Raw genomic sequence first — 19,416 nt, 5'->3', positions numbered from 1 at the left:
AACTGAAAGAGAAAAGGGTTTAAAAGGAAAAACTCCATCTTCATATCTGTAATTAAATTTTATTTCCTCCTGGACTAAATCTTGACTGTGATTTAACCCCATTAAAGCAGAATGGCGAAAGGTATGTCAACACCATATACTGGAGTGCTAACTTAGATTAAGAAGCAATCTAGTCGTGGTGGCACAGAGCTCTGCATGGGCTAAAACTTACAGTAAATTAGCCTCTTGCAGATCTCCATGCTACCACACCTGGACAGAGAGACTAACAAGGGTTACAGAAGGCTGACATTCTACCTATGCAAACCATATAAAGTGCATATGTGAAAGGGATGGCAGAGCCCTTTAATTACCTTTTAAAAATGAAATCAACCAATGTTACATACAGTTAGAAAACGATCGTGAGAATTGGGCAAACTCTGGCAAAACACAGTACAAATTGCTGACCATACACTATTACTACATATACATCAATTTTATTAGGATTTATATGCTGCCCTTTCCAACCAACGCTCAGAAAATGGCTTTCATTCTTTTGTTAAGGAAATGAATATAAAACTTTAAACTAGGATTACAATGCTATGTAAAACAGTTCTACTAGAACCTGACATATTTTTCTTTCATAAAAAGAAGGGATTGAGAATACATGCTTTAGCATTCATGAATTCAGGTCATCTTCAAGAGACTGAACTTCTCTCTGGGAATGGAAATAGAGAAATTCTCAGTGCAACTTGTGGTCAATGTAGATCTTCTGATTAAAATCATTAAAAATGATACAACTTTTCAAATAGCTTTCTTCTAACTTTCCTTGTTCTTTACTTAAATTTCTACAATCACTCGAATCTCTTTCTCCACAAGTTCTCACAATAGCATGCAGTGGAAGGGACAAGACTGCAGTGCAGTTTCAGCCTCCTCAGAGTAAAATTGGCAACAGCTTTCATGATATCAGATTCCTGTCTGACTTCAAAAAAATTAGAGGTTTAGAGAGAATTTAGGAAGGAAGAGTAACATTAGACTGGCCCATTTTACTACTGCTAGGAATACATCTTTATTGCCTCAAAAGTAGCAGGATTTATAAGTTGGCCTCATAGGTAGGTGAACCATGAAAACATGTTGCACTTACATAAAAGTTTAGAATTTATTATGTAGGAAATTCAAAATCATTCCAAGCATTCACAAGCTTGCTCTGTCTCTCTACTATTTCACAGAGTAATATGATACATACAAAAAATAAGAAAAAACCCCCACACATTTGAAAATATAGCATATTGCATATGCTGATCCCCTCTGAAAAATTATTTTTATTTAGGCAAAAAAAATTGGAAAAGCTAGACTAGTAAAGTAGTAAATGGTTCCAAAAACAAAATGGTCACTTAGATAATACTGTGAATGTTCTTAAAAACTGTTTTTACTAGTAACTCTGGAATTATTTCCAATTAATTTTATGAAATTGCTGTTATCATTAGATACTTCAGTATAGAAATCAGCCACTTTCTAAAAGGGATCATGTCACTTGGGCTGCTAACAGATGTGAACACACACACTCTCTCTCTTTCTCTCTCTCTACCAGAGTGTTAGTCAACCTGGCTCTGCAGCGTCTGCATAGATCAGGTGCTTCAGCGGGGCTTTTTGGTGCTCTTAAGTTAATTCAATCTATCTAAACCCAATGTGCAGAGTTTAAAGTAAAGCACTGGGGTATTTTTGTTTTTTGGGGGGGGTTTTACGTCTGTAAGCAAGCAGCCATATAATCCAATTCAGGAGTAGGGAGGTGCCACAGGCACAATTAAGAGCTTTTAATCTTTATAGTTTTTAATCTTTATAGCCATTCAAATGGAAGCACCCAAGAAGAGAGAGAAAGCCCAAAGACAGACAGAATTTTCCCTCGGTTGTATACAGGAGGTAGAATTGAAGTGGTGGCAGAAAAGACAAAGAAGACAAAGCATTTAAAGTGTTAAGGACTGCTGTTCAAAGGGGATGTTCAAGAGAACCCTCTGCTGCTGGACTAGTTAGGGGAGCTTGTTGCAAGAGTCAAAGAAAAATTCATAATTGGGAGGAAAAACCTGAGCCAGAGAAAAATGGATCCAGCAGTGGGACCTGTGTCTTTTGAAGACACTAAGCAAAACATAGAAAACCATGAAGAGTGGTTAGGATTCTGAGAGAGGGAACTATGGTCAGGTGTTTATGACCTTCCACGTTCTGTCTATGGTAAGTGCAACTGATTTAGAAATTTATCTCCAAGGTTATGTGTTACCTGCTTCAACTGATAAGTTTTCTGAATTATCTTAGAAGATGAAGCTTTTGGGAAGGATATATATAACTTGACTGTCTTGGAGAACCAGGGCAGGTAGATAACTGGATTCCACGCACAGAAGTGGAAGCAGTGACAGTCTGACTGGAATAAGTGTTTGAGAGAGGAAAAAAATGGAACTCAAGACTCCTCAAATTCAGGAAGGACTTTGAAACACATTGATCAAGTGTATAGGTCCAAACACAATGGCCTGGTTTACCAAGGGAGCTCAAGCAAGACTGTGACAATTAAGTTTCCATGTTAATAAAAAGTATACATACACAACTAGGAATAAAATGGATGGAATAACATTTCAGCAGCTTAATTTCCCCTGGTCCCAACATGGAAATGTTTTTTTTTCTAATAAGATCTCATATATACATAGATGGAAATTAATCAAGATGATTGTGACCTTCCAAATCTTACTCTATTGAGTAGTACCACAGTCTATGATCCGAGGAACACCAAAATTAGGGTGACAGCAAAAGGTAAAAATTCACTGGATTTTTCTGACAGTTTTTTTATTAAGTCTGATAAAGCAAATTTAGTAAACTATTGTGCCTGAAGCGTACAATATTTATGCTACTGAAGTGAAAGCCTAACTCACTCTACACAGCAGTGGTCTCCAAACTTTTTATGGTGAAGATCACTTTTTGCAAGTAAAGGGTACCCCAGGATCTACCGTGTGTGAATCTGGTACTTTATGTAAAGCTAATGAAGGCAAATGAGCTACACAGCTAATTTTTTTTTATTGGGAGGCGAGAGTTGTGGTATGAAAACACCCCTTAACCTTTGTAGTTCTCTTCAACCTGGATACCAATTGCCTGCTCAACATTATAGAAATCAGCACATGGTGATATGGTCAAGCTGATAAGCCATGAAGATGAGTTTTTCCATCAGTACCATCAGAATGAGTTGGGGTGGGGAAACAGAAGACAAACAACATCAGCATTTATCAAAACCAGAAGTGAAGCAACCACAGTAGCCCAAACACAACATAACAAGGACTTGGATAAGGGTTAAGCTATGAAGAAGAGATCTTTGATCTGAAAAATTGTTACGTAGGAAGAAACAGCGTGACTTTAGTCCATACTTGATTTGAGAAGAAAACAAGTCAAAGATTCTTCCACCATACTCAGCACTGGTGAGACCACAGCTGGAGTACTGTGTCCAGTTCTGGGCACCACACTTCAAGAAGCACATGGAAAACCTTGAGAGAGTTCAGAGAAGGGCCACCCATATGATCAGAGACTTGCAAGGCAGACCATACAAGGAGAGGACGAGACTTGGGTCTCTTCAGCTTAAAAAAAAGAGAAGGCTGAGAGGGGACTTGGTAGCAGCTTACCGCTACATCAGGGGAATTCATCAAGAGCACAGTGAACAACTGTTCACCAGGCCACCCTTGGAGAAAACCAGGAGTAATGGCCAGAAACTCCTGGAAGACCACTTCAGGCTCAACTCTAGGAAAAACTTCTTCACAGTCAGGGTGTGCAGACCCTGGAACAGACTTGCCCCAGAAGTAGTGGTGTAATTGCCTACCCTGGAAATCTTCAAGAGGAGACTGGACTGTCCCCTTACTGGGGTCACCTGACCCCAGTTGTCTTTCCTGCCTAGTGCATGGAGGCTGGACCCGATGATCTTGTGAGGTCCCTTCCAGCCCCTTACATCTATGAATCCAAGAAGCAGAGGTAAAGGGACTAAATGAGAGACTGAGCAGTATTAGCCATAGCCAGGCATGAACCGAAAGCTGGACACTGATGAACAGATGCAACACACCCCACCACAAATTATAGTTTGGATGGAAAGAACAGTCATCAATATAAAGATGACAGTTAAAGCCATGTTTTGAATGACATCACCTGCAGATAGCATTATATATGGAGAAAGAGAAAAAGAAAAAGAGCCCCTTGTGACCCTTCTCTGCAAATCTGGGAACGATTACATTTCAATTTGATGGTGTTCGCTTAAACATTTAAACATAATTCTCAGGTAAGTGCTTGCCTTGATCCTGCCAATACTCACATGCCTACTTAACTGAATTGTAGCTAAAACTGCTCTAATGTTTAGGAGATGGAGTTAATGGAATTACTTGTGCACTGAGAGTAAAGTATGTGCATAAGACTTTGAATGATTAGGGCCTTGCTGTTCAAGCATAAAATTACCTATATTAAATAAACTGCAGTAGTCAATACATGTGACCTTGGTCTAATTTTAATCAACATTTTTCTTGTCTCCTTTTCTTAAAGGAGTATCTTGATGAAGTGTGACAAATTAATTAGAACTCATATCCTTTAAAATATTTAACTCTTATTTTAATTGAATTAAATTTTTAAAGTCCTAACTAGAAAGAATCAATCTGTGAAGAATTGTTCATTTTGTAACCTGTCTTTTTTCAATTTCTCATACGTCAACTTTTTAGAATTGGTTTTAGGTTATTACTTATTAAACATTAGTGATAGAGTTCTGAAGAGATGTACTGCCCTTCTTAAATTCTGATGCAGAAAATTTAAAATGGGTTAAATGCTGGTTTGTATAACTATATAAATACCTACACAAATACATTGTTTTTTAAAAGCTGGAGTTGTACTTTAAAAATCATTAATAGCAATAATATGGCTGAAAAAAATGTGATAACACAGAAAAATGAAAATCTACAAAGGAAGGCTTAAGTTTTTCTTTGCATCCACATGTTAGAACTGGTAGCAATATGTATCAAGACTGTACTCATTTAGGAGTTCTGGAGTAGAGTGGATATAGGGAAGCAAACACCAAAATCAATTGGACTACCTGACGAGTAAGGGCAGAATCTAATCTAGGTGTGAGCACAAAATACAGCCTGCAGGCTGGATTCGGCCCGCCGAGCTATTCCATCCAGCCTGCAAGGGCCCTCCATAAGGTGGAAGAATTGTCATGGGCTCTAGCCCTTGGCTGCCCCTCGGAAAGTCAGTGCCTCCATACAGGAGGTGCAGCTCTGGTTGTTAGCAAATAAACCCCACCCCAGCCTAGCCTGACCTGTCCCCAGCCCCAAGGCAGGCGGTGCTGGAGATGAAAAGCATCTGCCTGGCAGAGGCTTTTGCCTCGCCATCCTGTGGCTGCTTCCTAGCCCTCCCACCCTGAAGAGTGGAAATTGAGGTAAGACCCCCCTGGGATGGGGGTCAGGGACTTCCACTGGGGGAAAGGGAAAGGAGACTGGGAGTGAGGGAAACCATGTGCTACAGGGCCAGGCCAGGCAAGCCCCACATGCTGCAGGAGCTGCACACTATGGGACTGGGCTAGACAGCTCCCACTCACTGTCACATGTGGCTGGAAACTTCGGAGAGGTGTGCAGGACCTGTGCACTATGGGGCCAGGTGGTGCTGGTCCCACATGCTGTTGCCACTTGTGGCCAGGGACTAGGGTGGGACCGCAGGAGCTGTGTGCTATGTAGCCGGGCGGGGTTGGCCCCGCACGCTGCTGCCATGTGCAGCTGGGGACTTGGGTGGGAGTGCAGAGGCTGTACACTATGTGACTGGGCAGGGCTGCCACAACATGCAGCTCCAGGGCTGCGCACAGTTTGGGGACTCCAAGGACCACCCCCCACCCCCACACACTCCACCCTGCACTATACTTCCACATCCTCTCCCACCCCCCACTATACCCACACCCTCACCCTCCCTCACAAACACCCCCACCATCCCCACACCCCAAACCCTTCCCCACCTACACCCACACACAGCCCCCAACCACACACCCCATTACTTGTCCACACACAATATACAAAAGTAAAACTATTTTGAGCTACTATGCAATCATTTCTATATACACTGTGCAAACACACATAAACCAGGAGAAAATATTTTTTGAAATAAAATTAAAATGTTTTATAGTAGATGTTTGATTTTTTAGTATATGATTTGTTTTTTTCCAGCTTCAGGATGGCAACATCCCTCCTCCAAAAGGAGTACTTCTGCGACCAGTGTAGGGATTTCAGGTGGCAAAGGTCATGGGTTAGGGGCGGGACTTCTGGTCCCAAGATGGCAATTGGGAAGGCACCTGTCAAGGGGCAGGGCTACCCTTGCAGCCCTCAAAAGCTCACCAATACTCGCTAAGCATCTTTCCAGCCAAAATAATTGCACACCCCTGATTTAATCTATTGCTGACCTAAAGTTTATTTAAACATAGAAACTTAATTAAAACTGGGTCTTGCTCGCTAAGTAAAAAGAGGGAGCAAAACCCCCCTTAAAATTAAATACCCCTGCCCTCCCCCTACCCTGCCCCACTCCCACCACCAATCTAAATTTAATTCTGTATTTTCAATCTACATAGCGGTTTGAATCCTAAGAGACAATGCTGAAAAAGTTCAGAACCCAACTTAAATTTCAACTAGCTACTGTCAGGATTTTGCTCTAATAGAAATTTCTCCATCATCACAATTAAACAAGAAACACTTTTTTAATGTTTCCACTATAAGATTTCATTTGAGATAAAGAACAAAAGCTCATATTTCAGAATAAATATAAACCATTTTTATAGCTAACTGAAGACCAAATGCAGAGCTTACTCTTTATAGACAATTTATAGCTAACTCTTACCTTAATGCAGAGTAGACTCCCAGAGACAGGAAAGAATAGTCAGGGTCATAGTACAGGTACACAGAGGACACACAGTATGGAAGAATGTCAATTACTCCCACAGCAATTATCTTCCCGTCTAGCCAATACTGCTGATGAAAAGAACCATAACCACAGTCAGGTCCATTAGTAGGATTCTCTGCCTAAGGAAAACCAAAAACAGAGATAAATATCAATTAAGCCAATTATCAGTAAAAAGAATTAAAAAGCCCATTACAGAACAATGAACACTGGATTTTTATTTTGTTCTACACTTGATGGACATTGAAATTAACAAGGTTTTACATTTCAATGCATTACAAAGGTTCTAATAGGTTTACACTTTATCATCAGAAAGACCTATACATTGTTCAGTTATATCTTTTGTATTTTTAAAAGTCACACTCTCTGCATATTATCTTGTACAATAAACTTGGGACCATTTGGCCTTCAGCGAGACAGACAACAGCCTATTAGAGATGTGAAACGTTAAACTATTAATCGATCAAGGTTAAACACTTAACCGATAAGTGCAGCGATAACCAGTTAGCTTACCAGTTATCCTTTACCTTGGGGCTGGGTGCAGTCTGGCAGGGAAGAAGGGGAAGGCGGGGGGGATCCCTGTGGTGCAGGGCAGATAGGAGGGAGCAGGAACAAGAAGACAGCAGGACAGATAGGAGGGAGGGAGGGAGGAGCGAGGAGGAGAAAGGGTTGGGGGAGGGGGGTCAGGAGGACCCATAGCTAAGGGTCTCTGGAATTTGCACCAGAAGTGCGCTGTGTGGCAACTTCTTGAATGTTGCATTCCCCCCTGCCGCTGATTGGTAGAGGGGTCCCATTACCCATCGCTTGTGCCTGGTGGCCAGGAGGTGAAAACTGCAGCCTATTTAAAACTGGTTTTCACTTCCAGGCCATAAGGCACAGGTGATGAAAGGCAAGCAATGAGGCTCCTCTGCCAATCAGCAGCAGGGGGCCACACAGGGAAATCTCCAAAATTAAAGAAGCTGCTTCACCATGCACTTCCCATTCGAGTTCCAGAGCTCTCTACCCATTGCCTAAGAGCAAAACAGCAAGCAACCTAATGACTCATCAATTAAGAAATTAGCTGCTTCTTCACATGTGCTCCCCTCCCTCCCAGGGCAGGGCTTCACTGGGCTGTGTTGTCTGGCTGGGCTTGCTTCCTCCTTCCCTCCCCACAGTCAAAGGGTCCCCAGGAGCCCAGAGCTGCTCCCAGCAGCAGAGATCCAAGCTGCTGTGTTATCCATTAATCATTTAACCAATATAATTACAGGACCTTAAATTAATTTTTTTTTTTTTTAACATTTTCATGCCTAATGCCTGCTCCTCAACTACACAGTTGGTCCAATAAAAGAGATCATCAAAACATAGCTTTATTTCTCACATGATCAGGACCTCTTTTGCAAGCTTAGATAGAATTAAGGTAAAGCTACAATTCCCCTAGCTCTAGTGGTCTGTGACAACCTAATGCAGTCTCTCAACTATATCACTCAGGGAGACTAGAGCAGGCTGGAAGAGAGTGGTATGGAGACTAGCAGTAGCTCTTTTTGAATTTGTTGAGTTCAACAATTTTCCCTCTAGTCTATACCCAGTATTTATACACAGCTTACTCTAATAAGATTAGCTGAAAGTTTTATTCAGATTTCTTTGTTTCACTGAGACTTTGGGAACTAAACTGAACCCGTTTTTCTATAGACTTGGAAAGCATCAATTAGCTGGGATGTATGTCCCGGTGAAAATTCCATTTTCTGGAAGGGAGGATTTCTTAGCTCCTTCCCTCACCGTCTTTCAATACTGCTTATTACAAGGGATTCTGATTTTCCCTGATAAAAACAAAGTTGCAAATTCTCTGATACCCCCCCCCCCCGCCAAAATCCATTATTGAAATGAAAGACACCCCCCCACAGCCCTTCTAGCCCTGCTGGTGCTCCTCACCCCTCCCCACAGCCCCCTGGCCCTGCTGGTGCCCCTCACTCCCCACCCCCTCCAGCTGCCAGGGCTATGGAGCCAGGGACTCAGGTCCACAGCACCTGCCCCAGCAGAAGGCAATGGCTGCTGCAGCAGAGCAGAGCAGAGCACGGAGCCTGGCTCCTCCCTACTGTGGGCTTGGGCAGATAGGGCACTCCCAGGGGCAGGGGGGACCCGTGCCCCCCAGATCTGTGTGGGGTGGTGGGCACAGTGGGTCCACGCTGCAAACTCAGGCTCCTGCCCTCCCACATAGCTTCTGCAGCCTGCTAGTGTGACTCGGCGCTGCCACCCCCACATACACAGGGGACATATTGCCAGGGCAGCGTGGAGCCGGCAGCGGCAAGTAGCTTTCCTGTGCAGCTGCACTCTGCCCTGCACTACTGGGTCACAGCCACCAGGCTGTGGAGGGCAGCAGGGGGGAGCCCGAAGTGCACAGCTCACCCTGCCCTGCCCCACACACAGATCTGGGAGGTGCAGGTCTCCCCTGCCCCACAGGGGTGCACGCAGTGGCAGGAAGCCAGTCCCCCCCCCCCGGTCCCAGACAAGCTGCTTGCGGCCCCCTCCTACTCCCTGTGGGGTCCTTGCGGTTGAACATTGTGGCCTCAGGCCCCAAGTTCTACACACTGCCTAGAAGGGCAGCAGCCCCAACCCTGCCCAGCTCCCTCCCTATGGGGGCCTCCATTCCCCACCCCCCCACCACTTACCTGCAAAAGCTACTCTCCAGGCTGCCTTGGCAGCCATAGACATGGACATGTCACCCCCTGCCTTACCACCCTCCCCTCCGCTCCTGAAACTGCCAGCCTGCAGAGGGCTCATTGCAAAGCTGCAAAATCCGTGGGTTTCTCTGGTAAAATGAGAAATCCATTTTTGCCTCCGGTAAAAGATAAAATCCGCGGTTTACTCTGTTTTTCCATGGGAAATGGAAAACCCGGATCCCAGCTTACCATCATCCTGTTTTCTTTTCACCTTGGTTTATGGTTTTCACTGGTAAGGCTGCTTTGTTTTCACATCTTATGTAAGACACTTAATAGAACTATTACTATTAGAACAGATTACATCCAGTGCATTGAGTTACATCAATCACACCTACTAACATTTTTAAGCTAAAGTTATGAGGTAGTATATTTATATAAACTATTTGTAAGGCCTTGTTATATAAAAGATCTCCTTTCAAGCCCTTTGCTGTTTAATCTGATTTTACTCCTAGTTTAGCTGAAGGGTGATCACAGTCACTCAGAAACAGGTTTTGAGTTCCAATTCAGCCATACTTCTGCAGTTTGACCTGGTCCTTTGAAAATCGCCAAGGTGAGCAACAAGAGTGCTGTGCACTGGACAGATGCAATGCTTTTCAAGACTCATATACTGAATCATTTAAGTAACTTTTACATGTCACTATCATCTTCCTCAATACATTACTCCAGGAATAAAAGTCCAGATAGCTTAAATGAATTTGTGTTGTCCCCATACTAAAGTACGACTTTATTTAGCATCTAAAACCTTTGGTTTAAAAACAAACCAAAAAAAAAATCTCTGCAGGAGTTGACTACATTTTCATCATAAAGGAAGATTATAACATATTTTATATTTCATCTGGCTATGCAAACCTTGTAATTAGGCTCAAACTATGGAGATTTGAATGGGACAAACTTAATCCCCTTTGAATGCAATTAGATATGCACCTCTCCCTTCTACTGCACTTTCAAAAGAAAAAAAAAAAGCCTTACACTTTTTAAAAAAAATCTACTTTTCAAGTGAACAGTCCACACACTTTTTTCTATGAAGTTTTTCCATCTTTTTGGAAGGTGTACACCAAAACTACGATGCAGGGAACATGACGAAGCAGGAGTGTATGAATTTTTGAGTAGCCAAATACTGACTCTATATGTACATTTTTAAAAAATGAAGATAGGTAGTTTACAGAAAAAAAAGAAAAATCAGAATTACATAAAATTACAAATATAGTCACCTGTTTTCCATAGCCATATCTCTGTAGATAACTGAGTATTAATTTAAATAAATCTGGGATAAACACAATATAGAACAGACCATAACATCCTGATTTTTTGAAGCAATAGTGCAACTGATCCTGGGGAGGTGGTGGGAGGCATTAGCTCTGGGTGCTGATATATGTATCTTGGGAACCTGGGGCACTGACATGTGTCAGGGGTGAGGGGGCAAAAATAACAAGTACTGCAATTGCTGGCTGGCCACAGGCACACTGATGCCCAAGGCACAGAAATGCTCTGGCTCTGCCTCTGTTTAGGTACATGCTCATTAATGAGAGAACCACAGGCTCTCTTTTCATTGTAAGCTATTAACCTTGCTCCAGCAGTCTCTAAGGGATTTCCAAATTTTCATTTTTCCATGAAAGGGGGTGCACATTTTCATCCTATTCCATTCCATTCTTGATTCCTATTCCAAGAGGTTCACTATGTAACCATAGATATCCTATTTCACAATTTACTCACCTTTAATACTATTATAATCCTTTTTTCAGACAGAAAAAGGCTTCACATTTATGCTAAAAGGCTTCATGTTTACGTTCACTTTGAATGACTCAGTGACTTTCACTTCAGAACCCCAACCATATTTGCTGCAGCACTATAGGGATATGGCAAGTAGGATCTGCTATACAGCAAGGCCACAAGAGGTCAAGTTGCGGTCCCTAGGCTTCCTTCAGCTGTTGTTTCCCCATCACTGTAGCTGCAACAGCAGGATTTCCCAGCTTCTCCTCCTTCCTTCCACTCCCTGCCCACACCCCTGTGGACAGAGCAGAGCAGTGTAGTGCAGCACAGAGAGCAGAGAGGGAGCCTGGAGCATGCAGCACAGGGATGTGGTGCCTCACGGGAGGGAGGGCACACCCATGGGGGTACATGATGCAGCAGCAAGGGTAGGGGGGTTGCTCCACACAGCATGGGATGGGGGGAGGGATGGGAGGGAAGGCTCCTGTTGGTGTGACCCGCAGGGTGTGAAGTCTCTGCCACTTAGAAGTTGGAAAGCCCTGAACTGTAGGAACATTACGGAATTTATTTCTGGTTTGGCTTCTTGGTTTATATGGGCAGTTATGATGCATCTGTATTGGGTAAAGTATCTGAAGGCGGAGACTGGTGCTTCTAATTATAAAGAAAATGATCTCCTAATTTAAAATTTATTACACAATTACCTTTGGCATACCATTTTCTTTACCATCTAGTTCACTTTAATCCTGAATTCCATGGGGCTCAACTTAATTATCCATCTAGTCATGTTTTTCACTGTACAGCCAGCTCTTCAGAAAGAGCTGCTTCTCACTCAATAAATCTGATGGTATTGCCTACTTCTGCCAACTGTTTTACATTACAGCAACAAAAGGTGGGTTTAATCAAGTATTTTGATACAGTAGCCTAGACTGAAGAGATGATGGGCAGTAGAATTATTCTAATTGTTACCATATGTCTCAAAAGAAATCAATCACCTGAGCAAAATCACTTCAACTAAGTTATCTGAACAATAAGTACAAAGATAAAGACCATGTAAGCAATGTTTACAGTCTAAGCATTTATATAGCACAAAATTAAGTACTTAGCTACAGACATTTCAAATTAAACCTACTGAATCAGTACTTGGAGAGCTAAGACAAGATTACATTAGCAAGGATAATTTTCTCTCATTTAGAAAAGTTACCCTATATTTAGAAAAGTTCTACATCTGTATTTTCAAAATATGCCCCCATTTTCAGGAAAGTCACATAAAATAACCCGTGCCTTTTAATGGCCCAATTTCAAGGTTCGGAGACCTAAAACTAAATTACCTCAAAATGTTTCTCTTTGCACAGATTTCACCAATTCTTTTTTCAACTAATACCTGCCATGTGGCATTATTAATACCACACATGGAAATGTAACATCTTGTGCAAATCAACTAAAAACACGGATTTGTAATATTATGCATATTAACTAGGGCTTTCAAACTATTAAAAATTTGATCGTGATTTAGTTGCACAATTAAAAAAATAGTCACAATTAATTGTTACTTTAATCACACAGCTGATAATGCAAAATTATGCAGGCACTTTGTAGGGTTGGGGGGATCTGTGAAGGTGTGGGGGGCTAGGGAGTTTGGAGTCTGGGGAGAGGGGGCTCCTGCACGCTCTGGCAGGATGCAGACTACTATGGGACTGGAGCGAGGGGCAGCAGCAGGGCTGGGGGGCTGTGGCTTGGGAGCGAGGAGCAGGGTACGGGCATATCACTGCCCCCCACCCTCCACAACCATATTGCCTCCCTGGTCCCTGACAGGTATCCTCTTTTTTGAAACTGGAAATATGGTAACCCTACAGGAATCCGGCCCGGTGGTATGTACAGCAGCACCCAGCAAGTAAGTCTGTGGAAGGGAAGGGGGAGGGGGGCAGATCAAGGCCCCCACAGTGAGGGAGGGAGTGGGGCATGGGTTTGGGCAAATGGGGCCCCAGGGCTGGGGCGGGTTGTGGGATACAGCCATGGGAGGCTCATCCAGGGCCAGGATGGGGGGGTACAGCTACCTGCCACTGGGGCTGTGTGCCCTGCTGCCTTTGCCCTGGGAGCTACGCGATGCCATGTTGTGCCTTCTGCCACTGGGTGGACAGGGGACATGCAGCATGGCCAGCACGTGCCACCCAGGGTAAAGGCAGCAGGCCACGTGCATACTGCGGCTGCTTGCGTGCGTCTGTCTACATCTGTGTGTCTAAGTGTGCACTGCCCCCACCCCACTGACATGTTGCAGCAGCTTGGAGCCTGTGCCCAGGCTGCCCTGTGGCTCTCTGCACTGCCACTGCTACCCCAATGGGCAGCCGGGAGGTGGCAGAGTGGAATCTGGGGACAGGTTCCAAAATCACATTTGATTAACATGTTAAAAAAATGAACACAATAACCAATTAACACATTAATCATGCACATTAACAACAATTAGTTGATAGCCCTAATATTAACACATTTGCTCATGCGTAGATCATGCCAAAAGGATCTGTTTTAGACAGCTTCATTTAAGAAAAAAATTCAAAGATGGAAAATCTGTTCAGTAGTTTTGGAATTAAAAAACTTGAACCACATACCTGTTATTTCTATATTAGATCACAAACTGATTTTTTGGTAACAATTTGTTCTTGTTTTTTAATTAAAAAAAAAACCTGACAGACAATTATGAAGCAGAACTTCAGGTACATCAGAGCTCCTTTTGTAACACAAGATCAGGTAGTAATCACCACATGGAACTAATACAATCACTAATGTAACTTAGATCATTATTGCTCTAATTTGAGTTGGTTTTAACATTACACTGGCACAGGAATTGCCACACTCCTTCTTGACTTGCATTCAGCCAGAATGCTAACTACTCTGCACCAAACTCTGATCAGTCCCCAAAGGGACAATGACTAAAAGGTATAAACTTGTCCTACTATTATATTAACTCATGTAAAGTTTTGTAAACATGAAGGAAGATATGCTCTTCAGTGAAAATAAGCACAGCAATGATTCCAGGTAGTGTTCTAGATCATGGGTAGGCAATGCTTTGGCTGGAGTGCTGGAAAAAAACCGCAATGTCTACTTTGTAAGGAGCTATAGTGCTAGCATGTCAGAAAAACAAAACCGAGGCGAGGGGAACCATGGGAGGATGCACTGCATAGATTCATAGATGTTAGGGTCGGAAGGGACCTCAATAGATCATCAAGTCCAACCCCCTGCATAAGCAGGAAAGAGTTCTGGGTCTAGATGACCCCAGCTAGATACTCATCTAACCTCCTCTTGAAGACCCCCAGGGTAGGGGAGAGCACCACCTCCCTTGGGAGCCCGTTCCAGACCTTGGCCACTCGAACTGTGAAGAAGTTCTTCCTAATGTCCAGTCTAAATCTGCTCTATGCTAGCTTGTGGCCATTGTTTCTTGTAACCCCCGGGGGCGCCTTGGTGAATAAATCCTCACCAATTCCCTTCTGTGCCCCCGTGATGAACTTATAGGCAGCTACAAGGTCGCCTCTCAACCTTCTCTTGCGGAGGCTGAAAAGGTCGTTTCTCTAGTCTCTCGTCGTAGGGCTTGGTCTGCAGGCCCTTGACCATACGAGCTGCCCTTCTCTGGACCCTCTCCAGGTTATCCGCATCCTTCTTGAAGTGTGGCGCCCAGAATTGCACGCAGTACTCCAACTGCGGTCTGACCAACGCCCTATAGAGGGGAAGTATCACCTCCCTGAACCTATTCGTCATGCATCTGCTGATGCACGATAAAGTGCCATTGGCTTTTCTGATGGCTTCGTCACACTGCCGGCTCATGTTCATCTTGGAGTCCACTAGGACTCCAAGATCCCTTTCCACCTCTGTGCCACCCAGCAGGTCATTCCCTAGGCTGTAGGTGTGCTGGACATTTTTCCTCCCTAGGTGCAGCACTTTGCATTTCTCCTTGTTGAACTGCATCCTGTTGTTTTCTGCCCACTTGTCCAACCTATCCAGGTCTGCCTGCAGCTGTTCCCTGCCCTCTGGCATGTCCACTTCTCCCCATAGCTTTGTGTCATCTGCAAACTTGGACAGAGTACATTTGACTCCCTCGTCCAAGTCGCTGATGAAGACATTAAAGAGTATCGGTCCAAGGACCGAACCCCGCGGGACCCCACTGCCCACACCCTTCCAGGTCAAGACCGACCCATCTACCACGACTCTTTGGGTGCGACCCTCTAGCCAATTCACCACCCACCGGACTGTGCAGTCATCCACATCACAGCCTCTTAACTTGTTCACAAGTATGGGGTGGGATACCGTATCGAAGGCCTTCCTGAAGTCTAAGTATACGACATCCACCCCTCCTCCTGTGTCCAGGCGTTTCGTAACCTGGTCATAGAAAGAGACTAGGTTGGTCAGGCACGATCTGCCCGCCACAAACCCATGCTGGTTTCCCCTCAGCATAATTTGCCCTGCTGGGCTCTCACAAATGTGAGCCTTGATAATTTTTTCAAAGACTTTACCAAGGATGGAGGTGAGACTGACCGGCCTATAGTTGCCCGGGTCCTCCTTCCTCCCCTTTTTGAAAATGGGGACCACGTTAGCCCTTTTCCAGTCCTCCGGGACTTGGCCCGTGCGCCACGAGCGTTCGAATATTCCCGCCAGTGGCTCTGCAATGATGTCGGCCAGTGCCTTCAGCACCCTCGGATGGAGCCCATCCGGGCCTGCCGACTTAAAGGTATCCAGTTCTTCCAAGTGACTCTGCACCACCTCAGGATCTACGCATGGAAGTCTGGCGCCTTGCTGCTGCCTCTCTACAACCCCAGTGAGAGACTTGTCGTGCCCCTCACTTAGGAACACTGAGGCAAAGAACTCGTTCAGGAGTTCAGCCTTGTCCCCCCTATCTGTCACCAATTGTTTCTGCCCATTTAGCAGCGGTCCTATTCCTCCCTGGGCCTTCCTTTTACTCCCAATATATCTAAAAAACAATTTCTTGTTGTCCTTTACTTGGGTTGCCATCCTCAGCTCCATGGTAGCTTTAGCCCGCCTAACTGTCTCCCTACAAGCACGAGCAGAGGAGGTATATTCATCTTTAGTGATCTCACCCTGTTTCCATTTTTTATGTGCTCCCCTTTTGGCCCTTAGGCTGCCCTGGATTTCTCTGGTCAGCCATGGAAGCCTCCTGGCCCCTTTCCCTCTTTTGCCTCGCTCGGGGATCGTCTTGCTTTGGGCCCGAAGGATCGTTTCCTTTAGGCACAGCCACCCTTCTTGGGCTCCCATCCCATCAAAACTCCTACTCTGCAGTGCTTCCTTGACTAATCGCCTGAGTGCATTGAGATCAGCTTTCGTAAATTCTAGCACTTTCACCCTACTAGTTACCTTACCCACTCGCCATCTTATGTTGAATTCTATTATAAGGTGATCACTGTCTCCCAAATGGCTACGGATCTGGAGGTCCCCTATCATGTCATCTCCCGTTGCCAATACCAGATCCAGTATGGCATTCCCCCTAGTGGGACCATGCACCTCCTGTGTCAGGTGGAGGTCCTGTACACAGGTTAGAAACCTGCATGAGCGATGGGACCTTGCTGTGTGCGTCTCCCAGCAGATGTCCGGGTAGTTTAGGTCCCCCATGACTACCGCCTCTTTATCTTTTATGGTCTCCGAGAGTTGCCTCAGGAGCCCCGCATCTATTTCTTCCCCTTGGTGTGGGGGTCTGTAGCAGACCCCTACCACCAAATCCCTTTCTCCTTGCCCCCCATGTAGCCTAACCCACAATCCTTCTACTTCCTCAGCCTTGGATTCTGTCTTGATGAGGGTTGAAGTATATTGCTCACTGACAAAGTGCAACCCCCCCCTTTCATATTAATATAGTTAATAATCATACATGTTGCTTTTTTTTTAAAACAGAAAATACCAGGTTTTCTAAAACTTCTAAACCTGATGACAATAAATAAAGCTTCATACATTACCTTTGTTGTTGTGTATTTTTTTTTGTTAGGCATGTTGTGATATGAAAGAGAGAGAGAGAGAGAAAACCACTCACAGAAAGCCAGACACACACACAGAACAGACATGCATATACACATGCCCAGAACCAGACATGTGCACACAGACACACACACAGAGCTGGGCTGCAGGACAAAGACCGACCCAACGGTGCTCCAGGCCCACCACAGCGTCTGTTCTTTCCTGGGGAGCTGGCCCCTGGGCTGCAGCGAGGCTCACTGAGGCCCCAGCCTGCAGCCCACCCATCAGTCAGCTACCTCCTCACCAGGGCAGGATGCCACACTGAGCCAGGCAGGGCTCCCTGCCCCAGGGTTGTGGCTGTGCTACAGCAGGAAGGAGGCAATGCAACAGGCTGCGAGAGGAGGGGAATGGAGGCAGCACAACGCCAGCCCTGCTACTCTCACCACGGGCTCTCCTTGGCCAAGCAGCTCTGATGCAGCTACGAGGAGCTGGGGTGATGCTGCTGCTGCTGCTGCTCGCTGCCCAGGACTGGCACTAGTGGGGGTTAGGGCACTAGAGCCACCCCAAAATTCACCTTAGCCCCTGGCGTAGCCATCCCTCCTGGCATTGCCGCTTGCCTGCCCGCACTGCAAAGTTAAGCCCACAAACAGGACTAAAATATAGACTTCATGATGCCTGTTCCACATGAAATGATTTCATATTACTTTGCACTACTAACATTTCTTTGTGGGAAAATGATATGTACAGCATAGAATAACTGATTTCAGGTGATTAAGACATTACACGCAGAGCTAACTTTACCTACCTAAAACACAAACCATTGCTCTACAAAAATATGGAGTTATTTTGCCCACTACAAAAGGCAGTCTGCAGAGCAGCTCCAGCTAGTAAGTGGGGGGGGGGGTTGGGAGGGGGGGAAGAGGGGGATTGAAGCCCCTGTAGGGAGGGAGCTGGGCAGTGCTTGAGGCCCAGGGGCACAACGTGCCGCTGCAGGATCCCAGCAGGGAGCAGGACAGGTCCACGGGTACCTCATCTGGGGATGGGGGAGAGCTAGCTCGCTGTTGCCACGTGCACTCCTGAGAGGCAGGGGGGATCTGCACCCGCCAGATCGGTACCTGGGGCAGGCTCAGGGGTGGGCTCAGGCTCCCACCCTGCTTCACTCCCCCAGGGCCTCTGCAACCCTGTAGGCATGACCCGGCATGGCTGGGGACAGCGGGGCTGCACAGGGATCTCCTTGCTGCTGCTCCCACCCCCACCCCCCGGCCCTAACAACACGTCCCCCAATTGTGCTGCTGCTTTTAGGCATGCAGCCCTGTGCGCAGGAGGTGCATCACCAAGGCAGCGCAGGGTGAGTGGTGGTGAGGAGATCCCCACGCAGCTCTGCTGCTGCCTGCTGTCCCGGGTCGTGCCCGCTGGGCTGTGGAGAAGGGATCATCATGCATTCAGCCATCATTCATTCTCCACATACAACCAGACCATCGAAGGCAGCATGGACTAAGAGGAGAACGTTGGCATGTTCCAAGACCTCAGCACAGGCAACTTTGTTCCTACAGGAAATTCCTAGAACACAGTGAAGGCAATGTAAGCAAAAGCTGTTGAAGTGCATAACAGGGCACCGGTCCTGGGCCCTGTTATGGTCTGTGCTTCTTAGCCAGACCAAAGTTTGTGGAGGGATTTACCACAGAGCCTGAGGGTTATGGTACAGATTCTTGGGACGTCTGGCCGGCCACCCAGAGACTGGCTAAGTGGGGAGTGGTTGGCTCAGGCAGCGCGCCATCACGTGCAGCCAGAGCGGGCTCCCACTGGCTGCCAGGAGTTCCATAATAAGCTAAAAGTGGCCACCAGCACACATGGAGATTCCCTGGAGAGGGGAATGCACGAGACCTGCAGGGATCGTGTAAACTGCGTGGAGATGCAGAGGCTAAGCTGGAAGCCAGAGCTGTAGCCAAAGCTGGAAGCCAGAGCTGAAGGAAAAGGTGCAGACCAGCTAAACAGCCAAACAGTGCCTGGGGAAGGGCATCCCTCAAATCCCCTGAATGAGTTCCCTTGACCAAGTAGGGGCAGGAGAGAGTGACCAACACCGGTGAGTGAACTGGGGGCAGTGACAATGGGCAAAGACTCAATGAAAGGACAGGATGGATGCCCAGCGAAC

At 45.6% G+C, this 19,416-nt stretch overlaps 1 protein-coding gene across 8 annotated transcripts in view; it reads right to left on the bottom strand.

Moving 5' to 3' along the window:
* The window catches only part of ATE1 (arginyltransferase 1), a 177,682-nt gene that overhangs the window by 96,187 nt on the left and 62,079 nt on the right, over positions 1–19,416 (bottom strand). For all 8 annotated transcript variants that reach the window (XR_009463114.1, XM_019485894.2, XM_019485896.2 and 5 more), the window contains one exon: positions 6,856–7,037. Coding sequence is in view for 7 of the 8 variants with exons in the window: in XM_019485894.2 (XP_019341439.1) it covers positions 6,856–7,037 (182 nt within the window). In the remaining variant the exon portion in view is untranslated. The remainder of the gene's footprint in view (positions 1–6,855; positions 7,038–19,416) is intronic.

The sequence above is a fragment of the Alligator mississippiensis genome, chromosome 6 (genome assembly GCF_030867095.1).
Source record: "Alligator mississippiensis isolate rAllMis1 chromosome 6, rAllMis1, whole genome shotgun sequence".
In the NCBI taxonomy this organism is placed as follows: domain Eukaryota; kingdom Metazoa; phylum Chordata; order Crocodylia; family Alligatoridae; genus Alligator; species Alligator mississippiensis.
The sequence above is the reverse complement of the archived record's forward strand: the minus strand, read 5'-3'. Positions and strand labels throughout refer to the sequence as shown.